At 39.1% G+C, this 27,083-nt stretch overlaps 1 protein-coding gene across 6 annotated transcripts in view; it reads left to right on the top strand.

The window, feature by feature from the left end:
• Nucleotides 1–27,083, top strand: part of setd3 (SET domain containing 3, actin histidine methyltransferase) — a 156,170-nt gene that overhangs the window by 8,085 nt on the left and 121,002 nt on the right. For all 6 annotated transcript variants that reach the window (XM_073039207.1, XM_073039202.1, XM_073039203.1 and 3 more), the window contains exons 2-4: nt 15,665–15,774; nt 18,661–18,753; nt 21,415–21,563. In XM_073039207.1, coding sequence (XP_072895308.1) covers nt 15,669–15,774; nt 18,661–18,753; nt 21,415–21,563 — 348 coding nt within the window. In that variant the 5' untranslated portion in view covers nt 15,665–15,668. The remainder of the gene's footprint in view (nt 1–15,664; nt 15,775–18,660; nt 18,754–21,414; nt 21,564–27,083) is intronic.

Below are 27,083 nucleotides of genomic sequence, written 5' to 3'. Positions count from 1 at the left end.
AATTTCTTTTGAAACTCCACAACTGTTCTTTGTTCGATAAATGAAGCAATCCACTGCTGCATGCAGGCAATATTCAAGCGTAGGCTAATGAGTGGCATTCATGACATACTAGTCCCAAGCAAAGGCAATGTGTAACAAGAGAAAGTTGAACCACTAACCCTTGATGTTTCATTGTAATGTCTTCATGAAGAACCCTATCATCAACATCTTGGTGTTCACCATTGACCAGAAACTCAACTGACCCTTGATGTTTAATGGTAATGTCTTCATGAAGAACCCTATCATCAGAATCTTGGTGTTCGCCATTGACCAGAAACTCAACTAGTCTAGATGTGCGTCACCATCCAGAACAAAACAGCCTATTTCGTTCTACTACCTTGTATATTAATTTCTCATACCTTGGCACACAATACTATGAGCACCATCATGCCAGTAAATTTCAGTTATTCTTGTAGAATACTTGGACAGCATCTCTCAAATTCTCAACCTTTGCTGACAAGGAGAACTGGAGCAGCATGCATATAGGAGTCCTACCACCTGTAAATTCCACTCAGGCTGCACACAATACCAAATTAGCCTTGAATTGTAAACTGGGTCTAATCCTGGAACTCCCTACGCAATAGCAGTGTATAATTATTTTTTCCAAGGACTCAACAATCAGATTATAAGACATAGGAGCAGAATTAGGCCATTTGGCCCATCAAATATACTCCGCAATTCCATCTGACTAACTAAGAACCTATCAACTTCACCTTTAAATATACAGTCGGCCCTTCTTATCCGTGGGTTCCACATGCGCGGATTCAGCCAACCGCTGATCAGGAAAACCTGGAAGTTCTCTCTTCAGCACTCATTGTTTGTGCATGTGCAGACTTTTTTCTTGTCATTATTCCCTAAACAATACAGTATAACAACTATTTACATAGTATTAGGTATTATAAGTAATCTAGAGATGATTTAAAGTATACGGGAGGATGTGCATAGGTTACTGTGGATGGGGAATGGAAAAACAAGCCAGAAGTTCTCTAAGTCGGAACAGGTACATCTGGTATTATTTAGCGTCAGTTAGTCAAACGTTTGTCTTAGTATATAGTATATATTTAACCTTTCTATGCATATAAAACTCTTAAGAAACACATGTATTTTCATCAGGGCAGGGCCTTCACATGCTCCATTGTTCTCACTTTATCCCGACTGTAGCCTAATGCTTTTCCAATGACCGATGGTGTTTCACCTCTTTCCGATTGCTTTATTATTTCCACTTTATTTTCAATCGTAATTGTTTTCCAAACAGAAACACTGCGGGCGGCGGGTCCCGAATTCCGCCGGGTTGTAAAGTCCACCGCACTGAGACAGGTTAAATAAGCTCCGGTGCTCCGCCGGGTCCTAAAGTCCACCGCACTGAGACTGGTTAAATAAGCTCTGGAGCTCCACCGGGTCCTAAAGTCCACCGCACTGAGACTGGTTAAATAAGCTCTGGAGCTCCACCGGGTCCTAAAGTCCACTGACTTGAGCATCCGCGTTTTAAGGGGTCCTGGAACTAGTCCCCCGTGGATAAGGAGGGCCAACTGTACTCAATGGCATGGCTTCCACAGCCATTTGTGGCAATGAATTCCGTTAATTTTCTATCCTTTGGCTAAAGAATTCATGAAGATGGCTCAGCACCAAGTGCAGTTAAGGCCTGGTAATGTACTTCCATTACCAGCAATGCCCAATCCTCAATATTAATTCTTTTTAGAAAGCAGCTGAATGAGTGTCGTTTTAGTTGTCTCAGAAGATGGTGATTCTCTAAAGCTGGAGGTCAGCGCAACACTTCGTGAGATCAGGATTCAATTCCTTCTGGGGTTTGTACACTTCCCCAGGTACAGCGTGGGTTTCCTCAAAATGCTCCAGTTCTCCCCCCCCCCCCCCCCACATTCCAAAGACGTACAGTTAGGGTTAGTAAGTTGTGGACTTACTCTGTTGCTGCCTGAAGTGTGGTGACACTTGTGGGCTGCCCGTCACAGTCCTCACTGATTTGATTTGACGTAAATGACGCCCTTTGCTGTATGTTCCATGTACATGTGCCAAAAATATCCAATGTTTCTCTTCGTGTTATCTGTCCTGGAATGTTGTGAAGGCTAGGTCATTGGAGGTATTGAATGGGACTATTTATGGAGAAGGCTAATAGATTTTTTCTGAAAGATCAGTGATTTGAGAAGCCTGAGGGAACTGAAAATGGAAGAAGAGCTGAGTCCCGAGGCAGATTAGTCCTAATTGTGTTGAATGGCAGGGTGGGCTTGAGGAGCTAGGTGACCTACTCAGAATCTGGTTTAATGTCACTGGCACATTGTGAAATTTGTTGTCTTTGTGTACAATAAATATATGTAATAATTAAATTAGTAGTGCAAAATAGAAATAAAGTGGTGAGGTAGAGTTCATGGGTTCAGTGTCCATTCAGAAACCTGATAGCAGAGGGGAAGAAGCTGTTCCTGAGTTGTGAGTATGTGCCTTCAGCCTTCTGTATCTCCTACCAGATGGTAGCAATGAGAACAGGGCATAACCTGGGTTATGGGGGGGAGGGTGATCTTTAATGATGGATGCCACCTTTTGGAGGCATCGTTCATTGAAGATGTCCTGGATACTATGGAGGCTAGTGCCCATGATGGAGCTGACTGAGTTTGCAACTCTCTGCAGCTTATTTTGATCCTGTGCAGTAGCAACCCCCCCCCCCCCCCCCAACCAGACAGTGATGCAGCTAGTTAAAATGCTCTCCACGGTACATCTGTAGAAATTTGTGAGTGTCTTTGGTGACATACCAATTCTTCTCAGACTGCTAATGAAACATAGCCACTGTCGTGCCTTGTTTGTAGCTGCATCAATATGTGGGGTTCGGGATGGATCCACAGGGATGTTGACACCCAGAAACTTGAAATTGCTCATTCTTTCCTCTTCTGATCCCTTGATGAGGACTGGTGTGTGTTCCCTCGTCCTACCCTTTCTGTGTAGAAGAAATGTCGGGAAACTATTATAGTAACAAAGCAGGAGTACAAAAGGAGAAGTAAAGCAGAAGATTAATGAAAAGGTTTCTTCAAAGTAAAATTGGTAACAAATATTGCTGGCATTGTAGTTGTCAGGCATTTGCAGATGGAGGAATTGACCTGATCTGTCCAAAGATATTGCCTGACCTGCTTGGATTTGTGCATTTGTGCTTTAAGTTTCCATTATCTGTAATACTTTGCTTTTATTACCATGCTGTGAAGTAGCTGCTGTGAAGTAGCCAAGAGAGCTGGTACAAGAATAAAGAAATGTGATTGAAATAAGAAACTTTTTGAGGAGGGTTGCTTTCCATTTTAAAGATTATTGGGCACATTTTTTAAAATCTTGCAATAGAAAGGTGCAAGTAAAAACAAAATGCATCATTGTGACATAATGAAATGCAGTTCTGTTTTTCTCAATCTCCAAACAAAACCAGCTTGCCAAACATTCCTTCATGATTGTGGATTTTATAAACAGGTCATGAAAGCCGAATGTGCTGTAGTAAATCTTGGATTAAACTGCACCTTAACCATTTATCGTCATACTTTTTGCTTTGCCTCACACACATGTATAGGATAATCTTAAGAACATAAAACAATACAACACAAGTACAGGCCCTTCAGCACATGATGTCAGTGCTAATCATGATGCTAAATTAAACTAAATCTGTCTTCGGCACATAATCCATGCCCCCGGCCCAACTACCTACATGTTCCCATGCCTGCCTTTTTATTACTGCATTACTGCCTATTACGCCACTGGTGTTTAGACAAGCCATGCAAGTTCTCCATCTCTTGTCTGTCCTTGGTTGCACACAGGAGGATTCTTTGCTGTTTCCATAACAATTTTTTATTTTTTTTGACCAGTCTGGGTTGTTAGCCCTGAGCTGAAGCCCCGAATTTGGTGGACTACCCTTAGTCTGGCCTCTACCCTTTGACCTGTTTGGCGTGGGTGACCCTACAAAGAGTCAAAGCACAAGACTCTAACTAACATGGCTCTCTGGGTTGAGGCAGACAAGCCTCCAAACCCGATGACAAGTTTGTGCCTGTCTTAAGTGCCACTGTTGTGTCGGATACCACTGCCATTTTGCAAGTTTCCAGGCCCCTTCAAAAATAAAACTACTTATCCTGCACATTTTCATTAAACTTTCCGATTTCCTCTTCCAATTCAAAGGTTCATTTATTATCAAAGCAACTTGAAATTTGTCTTCTCCAGATAGCCATGAAACAAAGAAAGATCATGAAAGTCATTCAGAGCAGAACATCAAACCTAAGCCTCCCCCAATATAAGAAGAATGGCATCACAATTATCAACATCCAATATTCCCTCCCCTGCACAAAAATAGAACAAGAACTCTCAAAAAGCAACCCCTCCCTGCACAAAAGAACTAACAGAACGTCAACCCCCGAACACCCTCCCCTCACAAAAATGGAAAAGGAACAGGTAATTATAAAAAACAGAGTATATAAAAACCATAAGTCTGAGAAAGTCCACAGTCTATAAACGCAATAGTCCAATCCATAAATGCAGAACTACATTCCCATCCTACGATATCTCCAACGTTGAAAGTGAGGGACCACATAAATGCAGAGAGGCCTACCTGCCTGCCACAGTGAGCCTCAAAGCAAGAGACTGCTGACAGGCTTCTTCTCTGGCAGCGATTTAAGGGCAAGTAGTCTGCGCTGGACTCTCGCTCGCTTTCCATATTTGCCTTGATGTCTCAATCTTCTTCGATACTCTAATGGGTGATTAATGGACATCTTTACTGGTGAAATGGAGTCGAACATTGGCCTGCGTTCCATCTTGAAGTTTTTTCGCATTGCGACCATTCAAGTAGGCGTTGTCTTCCCAGAATCTTCTTGGAGACAGCAAAGTGGGAGAGTTGCACGCTGGCACCATCTTGACCAGAAGTAAAGCTGTAGCCTCTAGTGTTGTATCTTGGGAGCTCTTTCCCTCACCACCCGCAGCCCGATGAGTTCCTCCAGAAGATTGTTGCTCCAGGTTCCAGCATCATCTCTCCATTAATCTGAAATAATCTGCTATTCTTTGGCAGGAGATTGTTCAAAATAAATTTATTATCAAAATACGTATATTGTTACCATGCACCACCTTAAGCTTAATTTTCTTGTAGGCATTTGTAGTAGATTAAAGAAACACAACACAATGAATGGGAAAAAAAACAACACACAAAAACAAACAACCACTGTGCAAAAGAAGGCAAACTGCAAATACAAAAAAACCCCAAAGATAATAAATACATAAATGATACGGAGAAGACGAGTTGTAGAGTCTGTGAAAGTGAGTCCATAGGTTGTGGAATCAGTTCAGTGTTGATTGAAGTTATCCGTGCTTATTCAGGAGCCTGATGGATGAAGGATAATAACTTCTTGAATCTGGTGGTGTGGGACCTAAGATTCCTGTATTCCCTGCCCGATGGCAGCATAAGTTAGACAAGGGAGATCCAGTGGATGTAGTGTACCTCGATTTTCAGAAGGCATTTGATAGGTCCCACATAGGAGATTGGTGGGTAAAATCAGAGCTCATGGCATTGGGGGGAAGATATTGACATGGATAGAAAACTGGTTGGCAGATAGAAAGCAAAGGGTAACGGTGAATGGGTGTTTCTTGGAATGGCAGGTGGTGACTAGTGGGGTGCCACAGGGCTCGGTATTGGGACCACAGCTGTTTACGATTTACGTCAACGATTTAGATGATGGCATTGAGAATAACATCAGCAAGTTTGCTGATGATACTAAGCTGGGTGGCAGTGTGACATGTGATGAGGATGTTAGGAGAATTCAGGGTGACTTGGATAGGCTGGGTGAGTGGGCAGATACTTGGCAGATGGCGTTTAATGTGAATAAGTGTGAGGTTATCCACTTTGGAAGTAAGAACAGGAAGGCAGATTACTATCTGAATGGTGTAGAGTTAGGTAAGGGAGAAATACAAAGAGATCTAGGAGTCCTTGTTCATCAGTCACTGAAGGTGAATGAGCAAGTGCAGCAGGCAGTGAAGAAGGCTAATGGGATGTTGGCCTTTATTACAAAGGGAATTGAGTACAAGAGCAAGGAAATCCTTTTGCATTTGTACAGGGCCCTGGTGAGACCACACCTGGAGTATTGTGTACAGTTTTGGTCTCCAGGGTTAAGGAAGGACATCCTGGCTGTAGAGGAAGTGCAGCGTAGATTCACAAGGTTAATTCCTGGGATGTCCGGACTGTCTTTACGCGGAGATTGAGAGGGGATCTGATTGCAACATGTAAGATTATTAAGGGATTGGACAAGATAGAGACAGGAAATATGTTCCAGATGCTGGGAGAGTCCAGTACCAGAAGGCATGGATTTGAGAATAAGGGGTAGGTCATTTAGGACAGAGTTAAGGAAAAACCTCTTCTCCCGGAGAGTTGTGGGGGTCTGGAATGCACTGCCTCAGAAGGCAGTGGAGGCCAATTCTCTGGATGCTTTCAAGAAGGAGCTAGATAGGTATCTTATGGATAGGGGAATCAAGGGATATGGGGACAAGGCAGGAACCGGGTATTGATAGTAGATGATCAGCCGTGATCTCAGAATGGCGGTGCAGGCTCGAAGGGCCGAATGGTCTACTTCTGCACCTATTGTCTATTGGTAAGAGAGCATGGCCTGGGTGATGGGGGTCTTTGATGAATAGGGGGTTTATGTTCAGGACCACACTTTGAAAAGAAAGCAAATGTGGTTAAGATGCTCCTGAAATGTCAGAAAGTGATCATCAGCAAATCCTGAACATCATGGCACATATAGATAGGCGTCCTATGTTACAGCAAAAAGGTTATGGGGATCAGAAGTGGAGACAGTGAGCAGTTTCAAGTTCCTGGGTGTCAAGATCTCTGAGGATGTAACCTGGTTCTAACATATCGATGTAGTTATAAAGAAGGCAAGACAGTGGCTAAACTTTATTAGGAGTTTGAAAAGATTTCACATGTCAACAAATACACTCAAAAACTTCCATAGATGTACCGTGGAGAGCATTCTGACAGGCTGTATCACTGTCTGGTATGGAGGGGCTACTGCACAGGACCAAAAGAAGCTGCAGAGGTTTGTAAGTCTAGTCAGCTCCATCTTGGGTACAAGCCTAGAAAGTACCCAGGGCATCTTCAGGAAGCAGTGTCTCAGAAAGGCAGCGTCCCAGGGCATGCCCTTTTCTCACTGTTACCATCAGGTAGGAGGTACAGAAGCCTAAAGGTACACTCTCAGCGATTCAGGAACAGCTTCTTCCCCTCTGCCATCTGATTCCTAAATGGCTATTGAGCCCTTGGACACTACCTCACTTATTTTTTAATATACAGTATTTGTTTTTTGTATGTTATTTTTTAATCTATTCAATATATGTATACTGTAATTGATTTACTTATATTTATTTCATTTATTATTTTTTCTATATTATGTATTTCATTGGACTGCTGCTGCTAAGTTAACAAATTTCACATCACGTGCCAGTGATAATAAACCTGATTCTGATTCTGAATGGTGTTGAGAGGGAAAATAAATCGCTCATGGTGGAATGGCCTAATTCTGCTCCTGTCTGTTAGTCTTATGGTCTTTGCCACTTTAACATTTCCTGTCAGTCATCTTGTGTTCAGATGCTCCTGCACTATATTTACATACAATAAGTCCAAGTATATAAGCTGATCTTGTGCATATGCAGCCACACTCAACAGTTAATTGTACATTAAGTTTTATATGATTTGCTTATATTTTTTCAGCCCTGCATTGAATCTGAATCGTTTCATTCACCTGTAGACTTGTGTACTGAAGAAAGACAGTAAACAATCTTGAACCTTGAAATATTTGGTGATTTGTTTTGTCATATTTAGTGCCCTAATGTCACTGACCTTTCATCAGCTAACTTACCATCCAGGGATTCCCAACCTGGGGTCCACAGGCCAACATTGGGGAAGCAAGCTTAAAATTTCCTGCACAGCGTTAAATTGAAGCAGAAGTTTGAAAAATGTCTTTGAAGAAATATTGAACATGTTTGAACATACTTACTCTCCACAATAGAACACTCCAGGTGTACTGAAAAGCAACACTAGCAGCTTTTTAAGACACAACTGTTAATTTATGTAGTTTATTTTCTTTCTATCGTTCAGGATTGAATATTCCTACTAACTTTAGCATATTATCATCGCTGATATACAGTAAGCGTTCATTTTTCTACAGTTTTGTTAAAGTTTATCCCACAATACAAGTGTAGCCATATCCAGCAGCAAATTATTGTCTTTTCTGTGCCTAGGGGCAAAATTGTGCTTTAAAATAGGTTTCCACACTCCACTGGAAAGTCTGACATTGTCTTGTGTCAACCTGATTGTACTTCCTGAGCTTGACTGTGATCAAACAGTGAGACAGAATTTTGTACTTGTGTGATAGTTTTAACTACAAAAATGTCTGGAAGTACTTTGCAAGGTTATAATTTTCTTGACAAAATAACAGGCAATCGCTGCATGGAATGATCAAAATCTATTTGATAAAATCGTCCCCTTTAAAGATGGTCATAAAAAGGAAGCCAGGGAACTAATGAAATGTACGTCACAGAAGGAATCATCATGAGGCACTCTATTATAATCACGCCAGTCAAACTATTTGGACAAAATTGACTGCCTCAGTGTATAGCTTTGTGGTTGATGGTAAATGAAGTACTTTTTAAATATGTTGAGGATTTCTCTTCCACCATCCTGTCAAGCTTAGTCACTACACCTTTGGTTTTAGAAAAGCAATTCCTCAACTCTGCTTCACTCTTCAATTATTTTGGAACTGTACTCTTGATGGCGATCCCTCCATTAAAGGAAATCCATCCTGTAACTGTCATAACTTTATCCATCTCAGTTAAATCCTAAAACCTCACTAATTTTTATAGATGCACTGTAGAAAGCATTCTTCTAGGGTGCATCACAACCTGGTATGGAAGTTATCCTGTCCAAGACCGGAAGAAGCTGCAGAAGGTCGTGAACATAGCCCAGCACATCACACAAACCAATCTTCCATCCTTGGACTCACTTTACACCACACGCTGTCGGAGCAGTGCTACCAGAATAATCAAGGACACGACCCACCCAGCCAATACACTTTTTGTCCCTCCTCCCTCCAGGAGAAGGTTCAGGAGCTTGAAGATTCGTACAGCCAGATTTGGGAACAGTTTCTTTCCAACTGTGATAGGACCGCTGAACAGATCCTGACTCGGATCTGGGCCGTACCTTCCAAATATCCGGACCTGACTTGCACTACCGTACTTTCCCTTTTCTATTTTCTAATTATGATTTATAATTTAAATTTTTATTATACTTCAATTTGTACTTCAGGGAGCGCGAAGCGTAGAGTCAAATATTGCTGTGATGATTGTACGCTCTAGTATCAATTGTTTGGTGACAAAGTTAAGTAAGTAAGTAAATAACTTTCCACTTCCCCTTTTCTAAAAGAAAAGGCCCCAATTCAGTCATTTTTCTTTTGACATGACTCATCTTCTCTAACTGGCAGTATTTTTGTAAATCTGTACTGTGTCCTCTGGTTCAGTCATATACTTCTGTAATGTGACCAGAATTCTATGCAATCTTCAGTAGTTCTTTGGGATCAAAAATATCTAATTTCCTGTTCAGTTCTGTGGGATCAAAGGTGAGTGATGAGATCCATACTGGATTTTAAACTTCTATTCAAAGTGAAATAGGTGATGCTTGGCAAGGGCATGGGCCTTGTTGGGCAATCTGATAAGCTATTTTCAAGATTGTTTAATTTCATTTCCGTACACGAGTGTAAAGGAGAATGAAATAATTGTAACTGCAGATCCAATGCAGTGCAAAAACCCACAAAAGATAAAGAACACTAATAATAAAACACACAAATGTTAATACATAAGATAGCTTGTATACATTGATTGTATGTCAATAAAGTGATGCTAGGCTGTACATAAAGGTGATGTTGGAAAATAATATAGTAGTGATGGAGTTAGTAGGTTGTGTTGTTTATCACCCTTACTACTTGGAGAAAGTACCGTAGATGTCGGATTATAAGCCGCTACTTTTTTCCCACATTTTGAACAGCTTTGAACTCTGCGGCCTTTACTACGGTGCGGCTAATGCATGATTTTTTTCATGCCGCCAAAAACATTTTGCCTCGTAACAGTAGACCAATAAAATTGATGAGTAGTTCACAGAGGTCCAATGAAATTGTACGATAAATCAAGCGCACTTTCACAATTAAATTATTGTAAATCAGTCATTTGTACTCACCCTCATCAACATGGAAAACACTCGAAGAAAAGCATTGTGCTGCCTTTATGGCAGTTATTTCGTTTATAATATTTTCGCTTAGTAATTCATTTTCTAGTTAAAGTTAGAAGTGTTTTAACTATATTTGTTTTCTGTACTACATCGCGGGATGCTATGACGTCACACCCGGTTTCGCCGCGTCTTGTGGGAAAAATGCCAGTTTGCGATAAATGGGAAGGGGGGGGGAGCGCATTACGCGAGCGGCATTGGATCTGAGCGAACGCTGCTTTTAAGTTAAAGGCGATCAATAACTTTTCCTGGTAGGCTGCAGTATATATATTTTTTACCAGTCGTTAGGAGATATTGGAATGTTGTTCAGTAAAAAAGTATACGCAATGTATATTTAAAAGTAGCCACGTTACAGGCAAGGTTCGAAAAAAAGCATTTGCAATATGTATTTGTTTATGTTACCATATGGATTTAATTAAAAGTTAAAAAATCCTCACGTGTAATATCTTTCTGTGTAAATATCTCATATTACAACGTGGGACACCTGCGGCCTAAAATCCGGTGCGGCCTGTACAAGTAAAAAATTGATTTTCTTTGTAAAATTAGAGCCAGCGGCTTTTAATCAGGTGCGCTCTGTAGTCCGGAATCTACGGTAACTCTTTTTCAGTCTGGCGTTCTTGGTGTGGATGCTACATAGCCTTGTCCCTGATAGGAATGGGACAAACAGTCTATGAGCAGGGTGGATGGGATCCTTTATGATATAACTGGCCCTTTTCATCACCTTTCTGTATATATGTATGGTATTTTCTCTCATTTTTTTCTGAAATGCAATTTAAGTTCTATTGACCATTTGGTTAAATTCTATTCACCATTTTTCTGGCTCTACAAGAAGTCCGTGGACGTTCAGTGCAAGGCCCTTTATTTAGCATGTTTCAATGAAATTCATAGCTTGGACCTCAGCCTCTGAGCAAATGTACATACGAACATTTAAATTTGTATGGTACCTTTGCAACTTCTGAGAATTCAAACAAAAAAGTCAGTTAACTACTTCCAAATCACTGCTGCAATAGTCAATTTGTGCACAAGCAAGTTCTCACAAAGAGAAATCTGGTCATGATCAGATCTTCTGGTGGATATTGGTTGGAGGTAAGTACTTGCTGGAACAATAGGAATAACACTCTCAGTTTTCAAAATGATGCTCTTGAAGCTTCATATTCTCCTGAAAATGAATATTGAGCCTCCATGAATCCTCTCATTTGAAAGAAAACAAATATGACCATAAGACACATGAGCAAATTTGGCTATTTATTGTCCTTCCCAACCCCATTTTCCTGCCTTCTTACCTTAACCTTTGATTCCCTTACTAATCAAAAACCACTGCTTTAAGTATGTCCAATGACTTGGCCTCCACAACCATCTGGGCAATAAATTGTACAGATTCACCACCTGCTGGCTAAAGAAATTCCTCCTCCTGATGTCATTGTATTCTGAGGCTGTGCCCTCTGGTCCTAGACGCTCCTGCTATTAGAAAAGTCCTCCAAACATCAAAACTATATTTAGTAGTGCATGACTTCTTCTCTAACACTGCAGTAACAGTCCAGATTTTTGCTCTTCAGTGACTCCAACTCTCAATCATCTTTAAAAATGTAAGTTTTGATTGGGGTGCCAAGATTGGCTGTGGCCTGCAAATGATTCAGCTTTTTTCTCTGGCTGTCAAGATTTCTTTTCTGATTTACAATACATTGTATGGTTAAAGTAAATTTAAGCAATTAAAATTTATGATCAGATCCAAGCACATAATTACTGATGGAAAAATTCTTATGGTCGGATGTAATTTAAATTTCTTGATCTTCAGTGTATATACCAGAGAATAGTTACTAAGTACCAAAGTGAGTGAGACAGCCAAGGAAGATGCTGTTAATAGTTTGTGAAAGGATTTAGTTCATTATCTAAATCAGTAATGCGTTTAATCTGGCAAGAGCAAACAAGTTTGAAAGAATGGAAAACTTGTGTAATAGTGGAAGTAAAGAACTTTGGAAGCAAGTTTGGGCAGGGAGGTTGGACTTTGTAACTTTGTTACTCATCTGCTTAAATATCCAAAATTTGTGAATGGGAGAATTATGCTTTCAATTAATGCAGGCATTTGTATATATATTTATGTGCATATATATAATTTGCCCCCTCTCAGTTTAAATGCATGCCCTCTGGTATTAGACATTTCAACCCTGGGAAAAAGATACTGGCTGTCTACTTTATCTTTTCCTCTCGTAATCATATAAACCTCTATTAGATTTTCCCTCGTGCTCCCCCACTCCAGAGAAAACAATGCAAGTCTGCCCACCCTCTGCTTACAGTAGATGCCCTCTAATCCAGGCAGCATCCAGGTAACCATCTGCTGCATCTTCTCCAAAGCCTCAGCATCCTATAATGGGTGACCAAAATGCCAGAATACTAACTAGAGTTTTATAAAGATGCAACATAACTTCCTGACTCTTCAAGTCAAGTCATTTTTATTGTCATTTCGACCATAACTGCTGTGTACAGTGCATAGTAAAAATGAGACAGTTTTTCAGGACCATGGTGTTACATGATACAGTACAAAAACTAGACTGAACTACGTAAAAACAACAACTATGCTAGACTACAGACCTACCCAGGACTGCATAAAGTGCACAAAACAGTGCAGGCATTACAATAAATAATAATAGGACAATAGGGCAGTAAGGTGTCAGTCCAGCCTCTGGGTATTGAGGAGTCTGATAGTTTGGGGGAAGAAACTGTTACATAGTCTGGTCGTGAGAGCCCGAATGCTTCGGTGCCTTTTCCCAGACGGCAGGAGGGAGAAGAGTTTGTATGAGGGGTGCGTGGGGTCCTTCTTGAACTCATCACCTCGACTAATAAAGGCAAGCATGCCGTGTGCCACCTTTACCACCCGTGAACCTGTGCAGCCACTATCAGGTAAGCTGCAGTATGGACTTAGACCTCAAGGTCCCTCCACACACTTGTACCCCTAGGCTCCTCTGTTTCAAATGTCATTAGATTCCAACTTCCTGCTTCATACAAATCTTTCATAGCTTGCTGAGAAACATTTGTGTGGATTTGATTGTATCTCCTTATAGACTTTCAAGAATTTTGGAGGTATCTTCCAGTATATTTTACTGCAGTAAGCATGTTATACAAGTATGGTGATAGTGTTGTGTTGATTTTTGGGATTGGAAGCTCAGTGGTCAGTTACTTCACCGATTTACACAAACACTGAGATAAGCATTCGGCATATTTTTTAAAATTAAAATCTCTGCCCCTTCTGCTTGGAAGAAATCATTTGATCTTAAATTATAGGAACCCATTCAGTTTTATTGCAGCACTTAATATATTTAAACCAGAAGCTGAAAAATTCTTGATTAGTGAGCGTGTCAAAGGTTGCAGGGAGAAGGGGTTGAGTGGGGAAAATAAATCAGCCATGATCGAATGGCAGAGTCGGCTTGAAGGCCTGAATAGCGTAATTCAGCTCCTGTGTTGTTTGCAAGATTTGCTGGTCATCTATTTAAAATTGTTAGTATTGTGTATTTGACAGTTAGTCCTGCAGCAGCAACATGATTTTCTTTTCCTGTATAACACTGACTGACACTGCCACCAACAGTAGTTGTACGATTAATGGTAGTCTTGGGTTCCACTCCAAGCATGGAGTGGGATTCCGCCCTCAGAGATCTGTCAGATTAGTTTTAATACTAAAGAATTCTTTTTATGTAACAATTGTTGGGGGGGGGGGGGAAACATTTTTATACTAAAATAGTTTCATTTCAAAACTATAATTCTCTTTCCCCTCCAGGGCATCTGCAGTAACCGTGGTGGTTACTGCTTTGTGCTGAAATAGGCCATCTCTAGGCTGTAAAAGCTGTTATTTGCAGCATTGGCCTTAATCTTTGGGAACTGCTAATATAGATGTGTTTTTTTTAGTCCATTTAATACCTTTGATTTTTACCAGCATAAGTTGATCAGATATTGAATGATTTACTGTTTCACAGTTAAACTGCTGGATTTAGTGTTACCCTGTTCCAAGTGCCTAGTTACACTGTCTGTCAGTGTGTTTTTTTTTGGAAGTTGTTCCATCTTGTTCTGTGCCCTTAAGAATAGGAGGCATTTGGACAAAGTACTAGACTTCCTCACAACCCATTTAACAACCCATTGATTCCTGCTTCCAAATCAGAACAGCTCCAAGCTTCCCAGTGTTTGAGATGTTCCATTTGTTTTAAATTTACTTTTGATTATTAACATACAGTATGCTTCTAATTGTTCCTTTTTCTTTTACCCACATGTACACTTTGCACTGTTCTTCTCTGCCACTGTTTAATATTTCTCCCTACTACGGTAGTATTTTTTAGATTTTTAAAATTTTTTATTTTATTTTAGAGATACAGCGCGGAGTAGGCCTTTCCAGCCCTTTGAGCTGTGCTGACAGCTATCCCTGACAAGCACTAGTTTAATCTTAGCTTAATCACAGGGCAATTTATAATGATCAATTAATCTACTAACCAGTATGTCTTTGGACTGTGGGAGGAAACCGGAGGACCCAGAGAAAACCCATGCGTTCCATGGGGAGAAGGTACAAACTCTTTACAGAGAGTACGAGATTGAACTCCGAACTCTAATGCCGCAAGCTGTAATCGGGTTGTGCTAACCGTGACTCTGTTACCAGTTTGCATTCTTTATTGATGCATTCAGGATTCTATTTATCCTGCACCTTATGTAATTTCCTCCACGGTATTCTTGAGCTCTAAAGGGTCAGGAACATATTAATTCATATTTGTATTACAAGTACAAATGCAATTTTGAGATAAGATTCCTGCTGGTTCGATAGGTTAACTATTGAGCTCAGCAGTAGGAAAGATGCTTGAGTTGAATTTCAAGTTTCATCTTTTTGGATAATCTATACTCTAGTGAATATCCAGTCTTTTATCAGCAGAAGCAACATTTTTGAGGTTACCTGTCCCTCCCTCCCACCCTCCTTCCTGGCCCAAGACCCATGACATCCAACAACCTACCAATTGTACACCAGACTCTTGACACGCCAAGCTGTATTAGCATCACACCAACTGCTACGCCACCAGAGCACCCACGATCAGAATCTTTTGGAACCAATTGGAAAAAAAATTAAGCAACAATAAATTTATTTACCTTTAATGTTAATTACTTTAAAACACAAAACATACTTCCCCTTCCCCCCCTAATGATTATCAGAGACTGTCTTCAATTCAATCGACCCTGCTGGGTGTATTATTATCAATGTTTGGTGTAAAGCTGAGAGGACTTGTTACTTGAAAGCCTTTTAATAATTGCTGGCCTTTGGCTTTCTCAATGTGTAGATTAAATTAATGTGCAATTCTGATCTGTATTTCCTAACAGAAAAATGGGCAAGAAGAGTAGAGTGAAAACACAGAAATCAGGAGGAGGTGGAGCCGCAGCCACTGTTTCCACAAAGGAAGTAATGAATCTGATAACTGAATTGTTACAGAGTAAGTATGCTGATAACATATTTAATGTGAGGTCCTTTGTTCGCTCACAAGGCGGGCACTTTGGACAACATGGTGAAAAGCTGATAAGATTGAATTGACAACTCATTTTAATTTTGCTCAATTTCATCTTCAAAATCTCTGCAGCTGTAGGCATTTTCCCTTTTGTTTCCGATCACATTTGCAAAGTGGCTTCTAGTTCCTGGAAATGCAATATTCTTTGGAAAATCTGCTTCACTAAGTTTAATTCTTTTAGAAAACAAATTCCTTGCAAAGACTTTAGCTCTTGCTTGCCCCCCCCCCCCCCCCAACCCATTTTGACTCCAACCTCCTAATCACATTCTGAAGTCATTATACCCTTGTCCTCGGTTGAATAAACTGTTAATATTTCTATAACCTTTGATCCTCATTTTCAATTGCTAAGTTCCTTTATAAATTCGCCTGGAGTCAATCACATGCTCTGGTGGTTTGAGCAGCATATGTACTAACAAAGCACTGAGATTTATTAGCTTGATTTAAGCCAGCTATTTTGCAGTTTTCAATAATCCTGGAATTGTTCAGAGTGAATAGTATTATAGGAGACTGATTTGAAGAGGATAGAACGAGCAAAGTGATGATTTACCACAACACAGTGCAACAAAAACTGGATATGAGTGGTTCCCTAACTCCTCTTAATCTACAAAGTAAAGTTCTTTCAAACAGTAGAAAATCTGCTCAGGACAGTGGTGAATTAGAAAGAATCGATCGGTCACCTAATCGCAAAGAAAGCTTTTGGGATGTTGGCCTTCATAAATCAATGTATTGAGTACAGGAGATGGAATGTTATGTTGAAGTTGTACAAGACATTGGTGAGACCTAATTTTGGAGTATTGTGTGCACTTTCGGTCACCTACCTACAGGAAAGATGTGAATAAGTTTGAAAGCGTACAGAGAAAATTTACAAGGATGTTGCCGGGACTGCAAGACCTGAGTTATAAAGAATGATTGAACAGGATAGGACTTTATTCCATGAAATATAGAAGATTGAGATGAGATTTGATAGAGGCATGCAAAATAATGAGAGAGAGAGTAAATACAAACAGGCTTTCTCCATTGAGGTTGGGTGGGACTACAACCAGAGGTCATGGGTTAAGAGTGAAAGGTAAAAGGTTTAAGGGGGAACATGAGAGGAAACTTCATCACTTGGAGAGTCATGAGAGTGTGGAACGACCTGCCAACACAAGTGGTACATGCAAGCTTTATTTCAATGTTTAGGAGAAGTTTGGATAGGTACATGGATGAAAGGGGTATGGAGGGCTATGGTCCCCATACAGATTGATGGGAGTAGGCAGTAGTACAGCACAGACTAAATGGGCCAAAGAGCCTGTTTCGGTGCTATACTTCTCTAAGACTCTGATCCTTAAGTTCGAAGTAAATTAATTATCAAAGTACATATATGTCACCAAATACTACCCTGAGATTCATGTTCTTGTGGGCATTTGCAGTAAATACAAGAAACACTGCAGAATCAATGAAAAACAACACACAAGATGGACAAATGACCAATGTGCAAAAGATAAGGAACAAGTGCAGATACTAGAAGAAAAAAAACAATAATGATAAATAAGCAATAAATATCGAGAAAATGAGACGAGTCTTTGAAAGTGAGTACATAGATTGTGGGAACTCTTCACGTTGGGGTGAGTGAAGTTATCGACACTGAGTCAAGAGCCATTGTTTTACTTGACAAGAATTGTCTGTGGAGGAAAGGCTATTAATTAGGAATAACATCTTGGTTAGGGAAAAAACTGATCAAATCAGATGTTTATGGGAGTTCAGGACTTTTTTTAAGATGGGCAGAATGGGTTAAAATGCCATTTGACAAATTATGATAGGGTAAATAAGAAATCTGTTCCAAGGCAGCAAGATTTGAGTACCCGGGATATGGACCTTCGATAAGCAAAAAAAAAGACAGCCATTGTAAGGAATAGTTTTGCACTATGTTGTGGTTAGAAAACATTATAGAGTGAGATTTTACGTGTAACATTACAGAAAATACAAGATTGGGGCAAGTGAGTAGGTTTAACTAAATCACTATGGGAGCAGTCATAGATGGGATAAGATCGAGCCTTGTACTATCTCATTCTAGGTAATGCCTTGAGTTTGTCAAAACAAGCTACATTAATGAGAAGAAGAAACCCTTTATTATACTGGAGCTGTTTGCTGACTCAAGGCATTCTCAGGTCAGGTGTATTACAGCTGGTTTCTGAGTGAAGCTTCTAAATGAATAATGTGCCTTGCTCTCAACCTTCAAATTCCATTGTGATTTAGTTTACTGTACAAACTGTTGTTGTTCTCTAACTTGAAGTTGGGAATTTTTATTCCAACAGTAAGGGTATTTTTATAATATATGAACAGACACTTGAGGCTGGATAAACTCCTTACTCTTGAAGAGAGTAAGCGACAGACACTGGAGCTATTAATTAATTGATTGATTAATTTAATGGCACATTGCGGAACAGGCCCTTCCGGCCCAAGCAGCTGCAATGCCCAGCAGCCTGCCTATTCAACCCTTGTCTAGTCACAGGACAATTTGCAATGACCAATTAACCTACTGACTGGTACATCTTTGGACTGTAGGAGGAAATCCCCACACATAAACGGAAAGAACATACAATCAGAGAATACTGAACTTAAACTCTGAACTCTAACACCTTGAGCTGTAATAGTGTTGCACTACCCACTATGCTATCGTGGTACCCAGTTTAGGCAGTTTCATATTGGATGTGAAAATGAAGTGCTGAATTGTTAATTCAATATGCCATTCCCCCAGGGTAAAACACTTAAGTGGTTTAGTTAACCCGAATATGCTTTGTAATATATCTTTTCCACCTTTTAATTGTTTTCAAGAATGTAGTAATCCTTCCACTGCACCGGGAAAGGAGTGGGAAGAATATGTGCAGATCCGAAGCTTGATTGAGAAAATCCGTAAAAAGCAAAAAGGTATGTGTGGCTAATTTTCTCTTTTGGGTAATAATTTGTTATGGTTTCTCTATGCATGTATTCAAACTCTGTCTGACCCCATGTCATTGTCAATTATTAACCAGTAACATTAAAATTGGAACAGATTGAAAATGGAAACACATTTGGATGCTTAATTTGCTGTATTCTGTCGCTAAGCTATTAAGTCAAAAATTGATAGAATAGACTTGGATAAAGTTAAGTGATCCATTGTTTGTAATATTATAGTAGAGAAAAATTCTGATAATGACTTGCATATGCAGTTATTAATGAGCACCCATACTTCTGATGTGATGAAAGGAAGATCATTGGTATCAAATCAAATATCGCTGTGATAATTGTGCGCTCTAGTATCAATTGTTTGGTGACAATAAAGTAAAGTTAAAGTAGATGAGGAAGAATGAGCCTAAAACACTACATTAAACAGCTCCCACAACAATCTTTTGGGGAGAGATGATTGGCTTTGTCAGCCATCTTTTTTGTATGAGGTACAACTCCAGTCAGTGATTTTTCACTCTTGACAACTCCCCAACCAAGCACCAAGGTCCATTAATTTTACAGAAGTTCCTGAAGTCACACTAAAAAAAATGCTGCCTTGATCTCAAAAGCTATTACTCTCAGCTGAGCTCTGAAATTTGGTTTATTTATTTCTGTTTGGACCAAGGCTATAACGATCCTTGAATCTAAATAATATTAGTAGAACACAGAATGAGCATCAACTGTAAGGTTGTTAGTAAGTGTGTTGGGTACTGCTTAATAACCTCACACATGATCTCTACCAACATTCTGATGCTAAATGACTGTAGAATGAAAGTGGTTATAACTGTATTGGAGCTATACTGCTTGTCGTGAACAAGACTAGGAACTTACCTGGCAAGTGTTTGTAAATTGAATAACATTTTAGTATAGTGCACTTGTTCCAATGTACATCCTCCAACTTCTGTCCTTTCATTGACTGCTTTTTGTTGGGTTGGATCAGAACATTCTGTATAATTAAATTTCAGTCGGTGCATGAATTGCAAGAGTTTGTCTGCTGTGATTCTGGCTGATGAACATATAATTTCATCTATTTTTGAGGGGTGGAGAAGTTTGGTGAGAGTTGTCCATAGACCCCCAAACAGTTGCAATGCAGGGCATAGTATAAATCAAACATTTAAGAGGTGCATATAACAATGGTAATACTGTACAGTGTTTTGGGGGGATTAAAATCTACATAAAGGCTGAACAAACTAAAGTAATGTTAATACACTGGAGGAAAAATGCACCATCATGTATAAGAAATGATTTTCTGGATCAGTATTTTTGAAGAACAAATTAAGGAATAACCTGGTTTAAGAAGGTGTTAAGTGATGATTCACTAAGAAGCACTTATTAAATGGTGATCATAATTCCATTTAATTTTATATAATTTACTTAGAAATTAAACTGGGAGTCTTGCATCTAAATAAAACAAATAATTGTCAAATAAAAGAGCAATAAGTCTGAATATTGGCAAAATCTCAAATCACAATGGCAGATTAAGGCATTTGAGCAGAAATGGGGAAAATACAACATGACAGTAGTCAAGGTTTGTTGGGGAGGGGAATAGATGTATATAAAAAGTGAGGAAAAATTAGCTGAAGTTAATTTTTCCTGAGGTCTGAGATGAGAAGTTTTGCATTGTGGAAATAGAAATGTGCAAATGTTCAGTACCTGTCATCACATCTGCAAATAATGGAAAATTGCAATTGCAGAATGAATAACTACTTAAAAAGCATCAGCAGAAAGTTATTGAAGAAGTTAATGGAAGTGTAATAGCTCTCTAGGTTCTGATAACCTGTATCCTAGGTCTGTGGTAGATGTACAGGTCATCATCATCCAAAAATTGTATTAATTCTAGCACATTTTCCTCAGATTGGAAGATGAGAATGGAGAAAAGAAGAAGAGAGAAAGTAGGCAATTATAGTTAGCAAGATGTGTAGCAAAAATGTGGTTTAATATATTATTAAGGAAATAACAATTGCACTTAGAAAATCATAGAACTTAGCAAATCAGCATGGATTTATGAAAGTAAGTCATGATTAGCAACCTTTTGGACATTGAGGTTGTAGGTAATACCTTAGATGGGGATTGGTGTGGTGTATTTGGATTTTCAAAAGGCTTTTGATACAGTGTCTCACAAGAAATTCTTAAATTGAATTGATTGGGCTTAAAGAACTGGAGCTATGGTCTTGTGAACTTGAAGAATGAGAGCCGATTTCTTTGAAACGTTATAACTGTAACCATCCTGCAAGGCCTTCTGTTTTCTCAGACTGGACAATCTAGGAACTGCAATGACCGCCTCAAAGTAAAGGGTTGGCCATTCAGGGCGTAACTGGTGTGCTTCTCCCATCAGATGATGCAGCATGACCAATTGGTGCCAGCATTCAGTTAATTGAATATGATGCACAAAATTCTTATGGATTGTGTATATTGTAACTCTTGTGCAAACTTGTCACTCTGCAGTGTTCACTGTGCAAAGCTACATGATCCTTTTTATAACTTTTTTTTAATGCCTATTACCAGATGAGTTTTGTTTTTATCTTGCTGTTTTTCTCATTAATAAGCTTTCCCTTTGCTTAATTATTATGATTTTAAGTTACTTTGTGGTTTGTGATAATTTAGGTTTATCGGTTATCTTTGATGGGCACAGAGAACACCACTTTGATGAACTACTGCAGTGGGCAGCTGACTGTGGAGCCTCAACTGAAGGTTTTGAAATCACTTATTTCCCAGAAGAGGGTTATGGTTTAAAGGCAACTAAAGACATTAAGGTTTGCCTTTTTTTTTATAAAAACCTCCTTCATCTGCTATCCTATCTGTGCAGCAGTTTTGCCTGCAGACTTTAGTGTCTTTGCTAACACGTGTTGTCATTTAGTTTTGAAATGGCTGTAGTTATTTCACACCTGCTCATAACTCGACATTAGATTGTAATGACATCTGTCATGCTTTCAAAGGCAGTTCCAACTTCAGTTATGGTACTTTATAGTAAACGAGGCTCTGATTTACTCAGTGGCCACTTTATTAAGTATATCTATACATCTGCTCATTAATGCAAACATCTAATCAGCTAGTCATATGACAGCAACTCAGTGCATAAAAGTCTGCAGACATGGTCAAGGGATTCAGTTTTTGTTCAAACCAAACGTCAGAATGGAGAAGAAATGTGAACTAAGTGAATTTTTTTGACCGTGGAATGATTATTGGTGCCAGATGTTGAGGTTTGAGTGTCAGGAACTGCTGATCTCTTGAGGTTTTCATGCATAACAGTCTCTGGAGTTTACATAGAATGATGCAAAAAAAAAATCCAGTGAGTGGTAGTTCCATGGAGGAAAATGCCTTGTTAATGAGAGAGGTCAGAGGCAACAGAAACGGAAGTAACTGCACATTACAATAGTGGTGTACAGGAGAGCATCTCTGAATGCACAAGACATTGAACCTTGAAGTGGATGGGCTCGAGCAGTAGAAAATATTGATGTGTCTAATTAGGTGGCCACTAAGTGTATGATGCAACTGCACCCATTTAAAAAAAAAATCAGGTCATTAAAATCTTTCAGATATTGGAACAATGGCCTTTTAAATAAAAGGTTCATCTATTAATATGGAGCATCATTGTCTATATGCATGGAATATTTTATGTGTCTACTGGCAGTCCTATTGCATATAGTAGCATCATATTCATTTTCTGTGCACATGGTTCCAATGCATATACAGGAGGAAAACACCTTGATGAACTGCTTCACCCAACAATCCCACTAACTTTTTTTTTACAGCTGCACAGACCCACCATTGCCCTGAACAGGAAATTTTTACATGGGCTGTGAACAGTGTGGCACTTCAAATGTTTTTTTTTGTTGATCTAATAATTTTTAATTTTTAATTAAAAATTATTGCTATATTATGATTTTTTTTGAAAGATTACCTACCTAAAAAAACAAGTCAGAAATAGAATTTTTCACAACAAACACATACCACAACCCACAACAGAGGCAAATGATGTCAAGCAGTTAAACCAACTGACAGGCATAATGGCAAAAGTAAAACATTTTGACTAGACAATGTTGGCATCCAGCAGGCCAGTGGTTTATTAACAGTGAGCTACCAACTTCTGTTCTGTGTTTGTTGTTACAATTTGTAACAGTGTTGTAACTTGAAATACTGGCAATGTAAATACGGTGAAGCTCTAAAATGTTTTACAGTAAAGGTTGATTATATTAATACAGATTTCAGAATTATATTAGCATGATTTTGAAATTGTATTAAAAACATTCTAGCTGCATTTTAACAAAAGTTATGTGTGCAAGAGCATTGCAGTTACTGTGTAGCTTAGAGGGAGCAGTGGTTTCACCGTTCTTTAAATTATAAACTTCAGCATTCTATAGATCTTTGAAGGTAAAGGAGAGCTTGCCTAGCAGTAATTTGGAATCAATACTGCAGTCACAATGATAATCTGCAATAATCCAGCAGAAACCAGCTGAGAAGAATTTGCAGGTGCATCAGATGAATGACAGAACATAACTTTCTCCCCATATTCAGCTGTTAGTTGGACTCTTACTGTCTGTCAGCAGAAGTACAGTCGGCCCTCCTTATCCGCGGGTTCTGCACGTGCGGATTCAGCCAACCGCGGATCGGAAAAACCCGGAAGTTCTCTCTCCAGCACTTGTTATTTGAGCATGTACAGACTTTTTTTTCTTGTCATTATTCCCTAAACAATACAGTATAACAACTATGTACATAGAATTTACATTGTATTAGGTATTATAAGTAATCTAGCAATGATTTAAAGTATGCGGGAGGATGTGCATAGGTTACTGTGGATCGGGAATCGAAAAGCAAACCAGAAGTTCTCTAAGTCAGAACAGGTACATCCGGTATTTAGCGTCAGTAAGTCAAACATTTGTCTTAATAGATAGTATATATTTTACCTTTCTATGCATATAAAACAGTTAAGAAACATATGTATTTCAATAATTAAACCACTGCATTGCTTAGTAATAATTGCAGCTTTCATTGGGGCAGGGCCTTCATATGCTCCATTATTCTCACTTTATCCTTTAAAATTGTTCCGATCGTTGACCGGCTGCAGCCTAATGCTTTTCCAATGACCGATGGTGTTTCACCTCTTTCCGATCACTTTATTATTTCCACTTTATTTTCAATCGTGATCACTTTCCAGAGCAGAAACACTGCGGGCGGTGGGTCCTGAGCTCTGCCGGGTCCTAAAGTCCACTGCACTGAGACAGGTTAAATAAGCTTCAGAGCTCCACCGGGTCCTGAAGTCCACCGACTTGAGTATCCACGTTTTTTGGTATCTGCGGAGGGTCCCGGAACCAATTCCTCACCGATAAAGAGGGCCGAAGGATGAAAATTAAAATTAGAGTCCTCTCTCCACTGGTGTAAACTGTTGTAAAATAAATTGACATTATTTACACCATGAGAATTTATTGAAGATGAGCACCTGTTTGACAATAGACAGTAGGTGCAGGAGTAGGCCATTCGGCCCTTCTAGCCAGCACTGCCATTCACTGTGATCATGAAGTTTGTTTATGAAGGATATGAAGATGGGACATGGAAGGCATCCGTGGATATTAGGAGAGAAAATAATGTAGTGATAAGATATTTGCAGTTTTGTAGATGATCTGGAGAGAGATACAAGTCTTTTAGGGAAAAATAGTAAAGGGCTAGACATTAAAATTACCTGCTCAGTAATGAAATAGTTAAATGTTTTTCAAATCCAGTTTATTTAAGACCTTGTATGTTCCTCCTTCTGTCATTTGCTTAACAAGTTGAGCCAGATTAAGAATCAATTAGTTTAATGAGAGAGAGAGAGAGAGAGAGAGAGAGAGCGAGGGAGATAGATTTGTTTTGTTTTTGCAGTTGGTCAAAGTGTTTATAATAAAGGTTATTATGACTTCATTAGCATTGACTCGTTTTCTATGAATTTATCAAGTGATAAACAATTGATAAATACATAGTAAATATCATTGCTGCTTGAGTTAATCTTTGATTTTAGATAGATAGAAAGTGAAATCACACTTTTTTCCAGACTATCTCCAATTTACATTAGTACATTTGTTTTCTGCCTTAAACGTTTGTTGCCTAGCCGAAACAGAATGTGAAGAAATAAGTATTTTGTTACTTTTTATCTCTCTCGGACAGCATCCGTGGAAATAGAAGCAGTGAGTGTTTCCGATCAAAGACCTTTCAATCTTTTCTATCTGAAGATTTTTTTTGAGTCACTAATTTATATACCTTCTCAATCTATGGAAACAGTTATGTGCATTGAAACGATTTAAATTAGTGACTTTAAATTTTGTGAGATTTCGGAGTAGTAATCTATTTCAGATGGCCACTACAGTTTCAGAGTCTCTAGCACTATCTAGAGATTTGATTCAATTAAAAATCTGTTATATCCTTGGAAACAATGGTCACGATTTTTGTTCCTTTTCAGATACTCCGTTTATATCCCATGAACGTATCTAATCATAAATCCTGTAAAATGAAAATCTATCATTAACTGCACAGTGGAGAAATTGCAGCATTGATGTTCACCAGAATAAAAGTGTCTGGTATTGAAACCAGCTCACTCCGGCTATAAATTGGAGTTGTCAGGGGTTGCTGGGGTTGTGCAACTTGGAGGGCCGACTTCACACTGTATCGCTAAATTTGAAAACTAAAGAGGCAATGACCAAACCAAACTTAGATTTTTAAAAAAGGATTAAATTCTGTCAGTGAAGGGATGAGATGGATATGAAAGAACATTTGAAAGCAAAGTGATACTATGACAAAATCTTGGTCACAAAATGTTTTGTGTTCATCCTTTCATGTCCATCTCATCAGTTCTTTCCATTAGTACTGATTTTTCGCAAGATTTTAATGAACCTCACAGCTCATTTCCTGTATTTTTATCTGATTTTAGTGCTTGCCGTCTGCCTTATGAACTGAGAGTACACATGACATTTCCTTACAAGTTATTACAGTGTCTCAGCAGTGTGCATGTGCTTATCTGTGATAGCTTTCTTAATCCTAGAATTCAGCGCCTATTTGTAGCCTAACAATTTAAAAATAAGATGAACAATAAGTAATGTTTGTATTAGTCTTCTGCTTTATTTTGTGGTCCACAGCTTTAACACATATATTTGTTTAATCCATTGACTACCCACGTACCCTGCATTCCAGCTAATTTTACACATGCACAGCTATCTTAACATGGTAGGTATTCTGATGCTGCAATCTGACACTGTGCGTACAGTGATCTCAGCCAGTCTTTATTTAGCAGCAAGTAAATCTGAATCTCTTAAAAGGTTGGATCTTCTTTGCAGTAAAGTGGAACATTTGTGTTTAATGTGCAACAATACCTCATCTTCCAAAACAAAACATTACTCAACTTAATGTGAGCAAAGTTTATTCCTTACAAACGTTCTCATGATTTATAATTCCCATTTTTTCCAATCAATTTCAACTATATAAGGATTATTTCCTTAAGCTTATGGTGTGAGAGCAAAATTAATTTATGTTTCATCTTTCTGATTTGTACTTCTTTACCTGACAGGCAACTTTTTAAATATAAATTATGCACATTTTCTCTCCTGTGGTATTTTAGACAGGGATGCTGCATTTTTTTATATATATATAAGATGCCTCAAAATGTTAAAATGCCCTGATGAATGCTCTTGGCCCAAAACGTCAGCTGTTTGCTCTTTTCCATAGATGCTGCCTGGCCTGCTGAGTTCCTCCAGCATTTTGTGTGTGTTACTTTGATTTCCAGCACCCGCAGATTTCTCTTGTTTGTGTCACATTGCTAAAATTTTGTTACATGCTTTAAAACTTTAAACAGTACAGTGCAAAAACAGGTCCTACATCTCACACGCTTGTGCTGAGCTAACAAATGCCTAGCAACACAGAGAATGCTGAAGGAACTCAGGTCAGGCAGCATCCCTGGGGAAAGAGTAAACAGTCAATGTTTCGGGCCAAGACCCTTCTTCATGACTGAAATGGAAAGGGGAATTTGCCAGAATAAAAAGGTAGGGGGAGGGGAAAGAGTCTAGCTGGAATGTGATGGGTGAAGCCAGGTGAGTGGGAAAGGTCAAGAGCCAAACAAGAAAGGATCTGCTAGGAGAGCAGAGTGGGCAATAGGAGAAAGGGAAGGAGTAGAGGACCAGGGGGAAGTAATACGCAGGTGAGAATTAAATACCTAATCTTACTTATTCCTTCTGCTTGCACAATGTACCTAAGAGTCTCTTTAACTCCTTTATCGCCTCCACTGCTACCCCTGGCAGTGCATTCCGGGCACC

The sequence above is a fragment of the Hemitrygon akajei genome, chromosome 3 (assembly GCF_048418815.1).
Source record: "Hemitrygon akajei chromosome 3, sHemAka1.3, whole genome shotgun sequence".
Classification (NCBI taxonomy): Eukaryota; Metazoa; Chordata; class Chondrichthyes; order Myliobatiformes; family Dasyatidae; genus Hemitrygon; species Hemitrygon akajei.
This window is presented reverse-complemented; position numbering and strand designations above follow the sequence as displayed.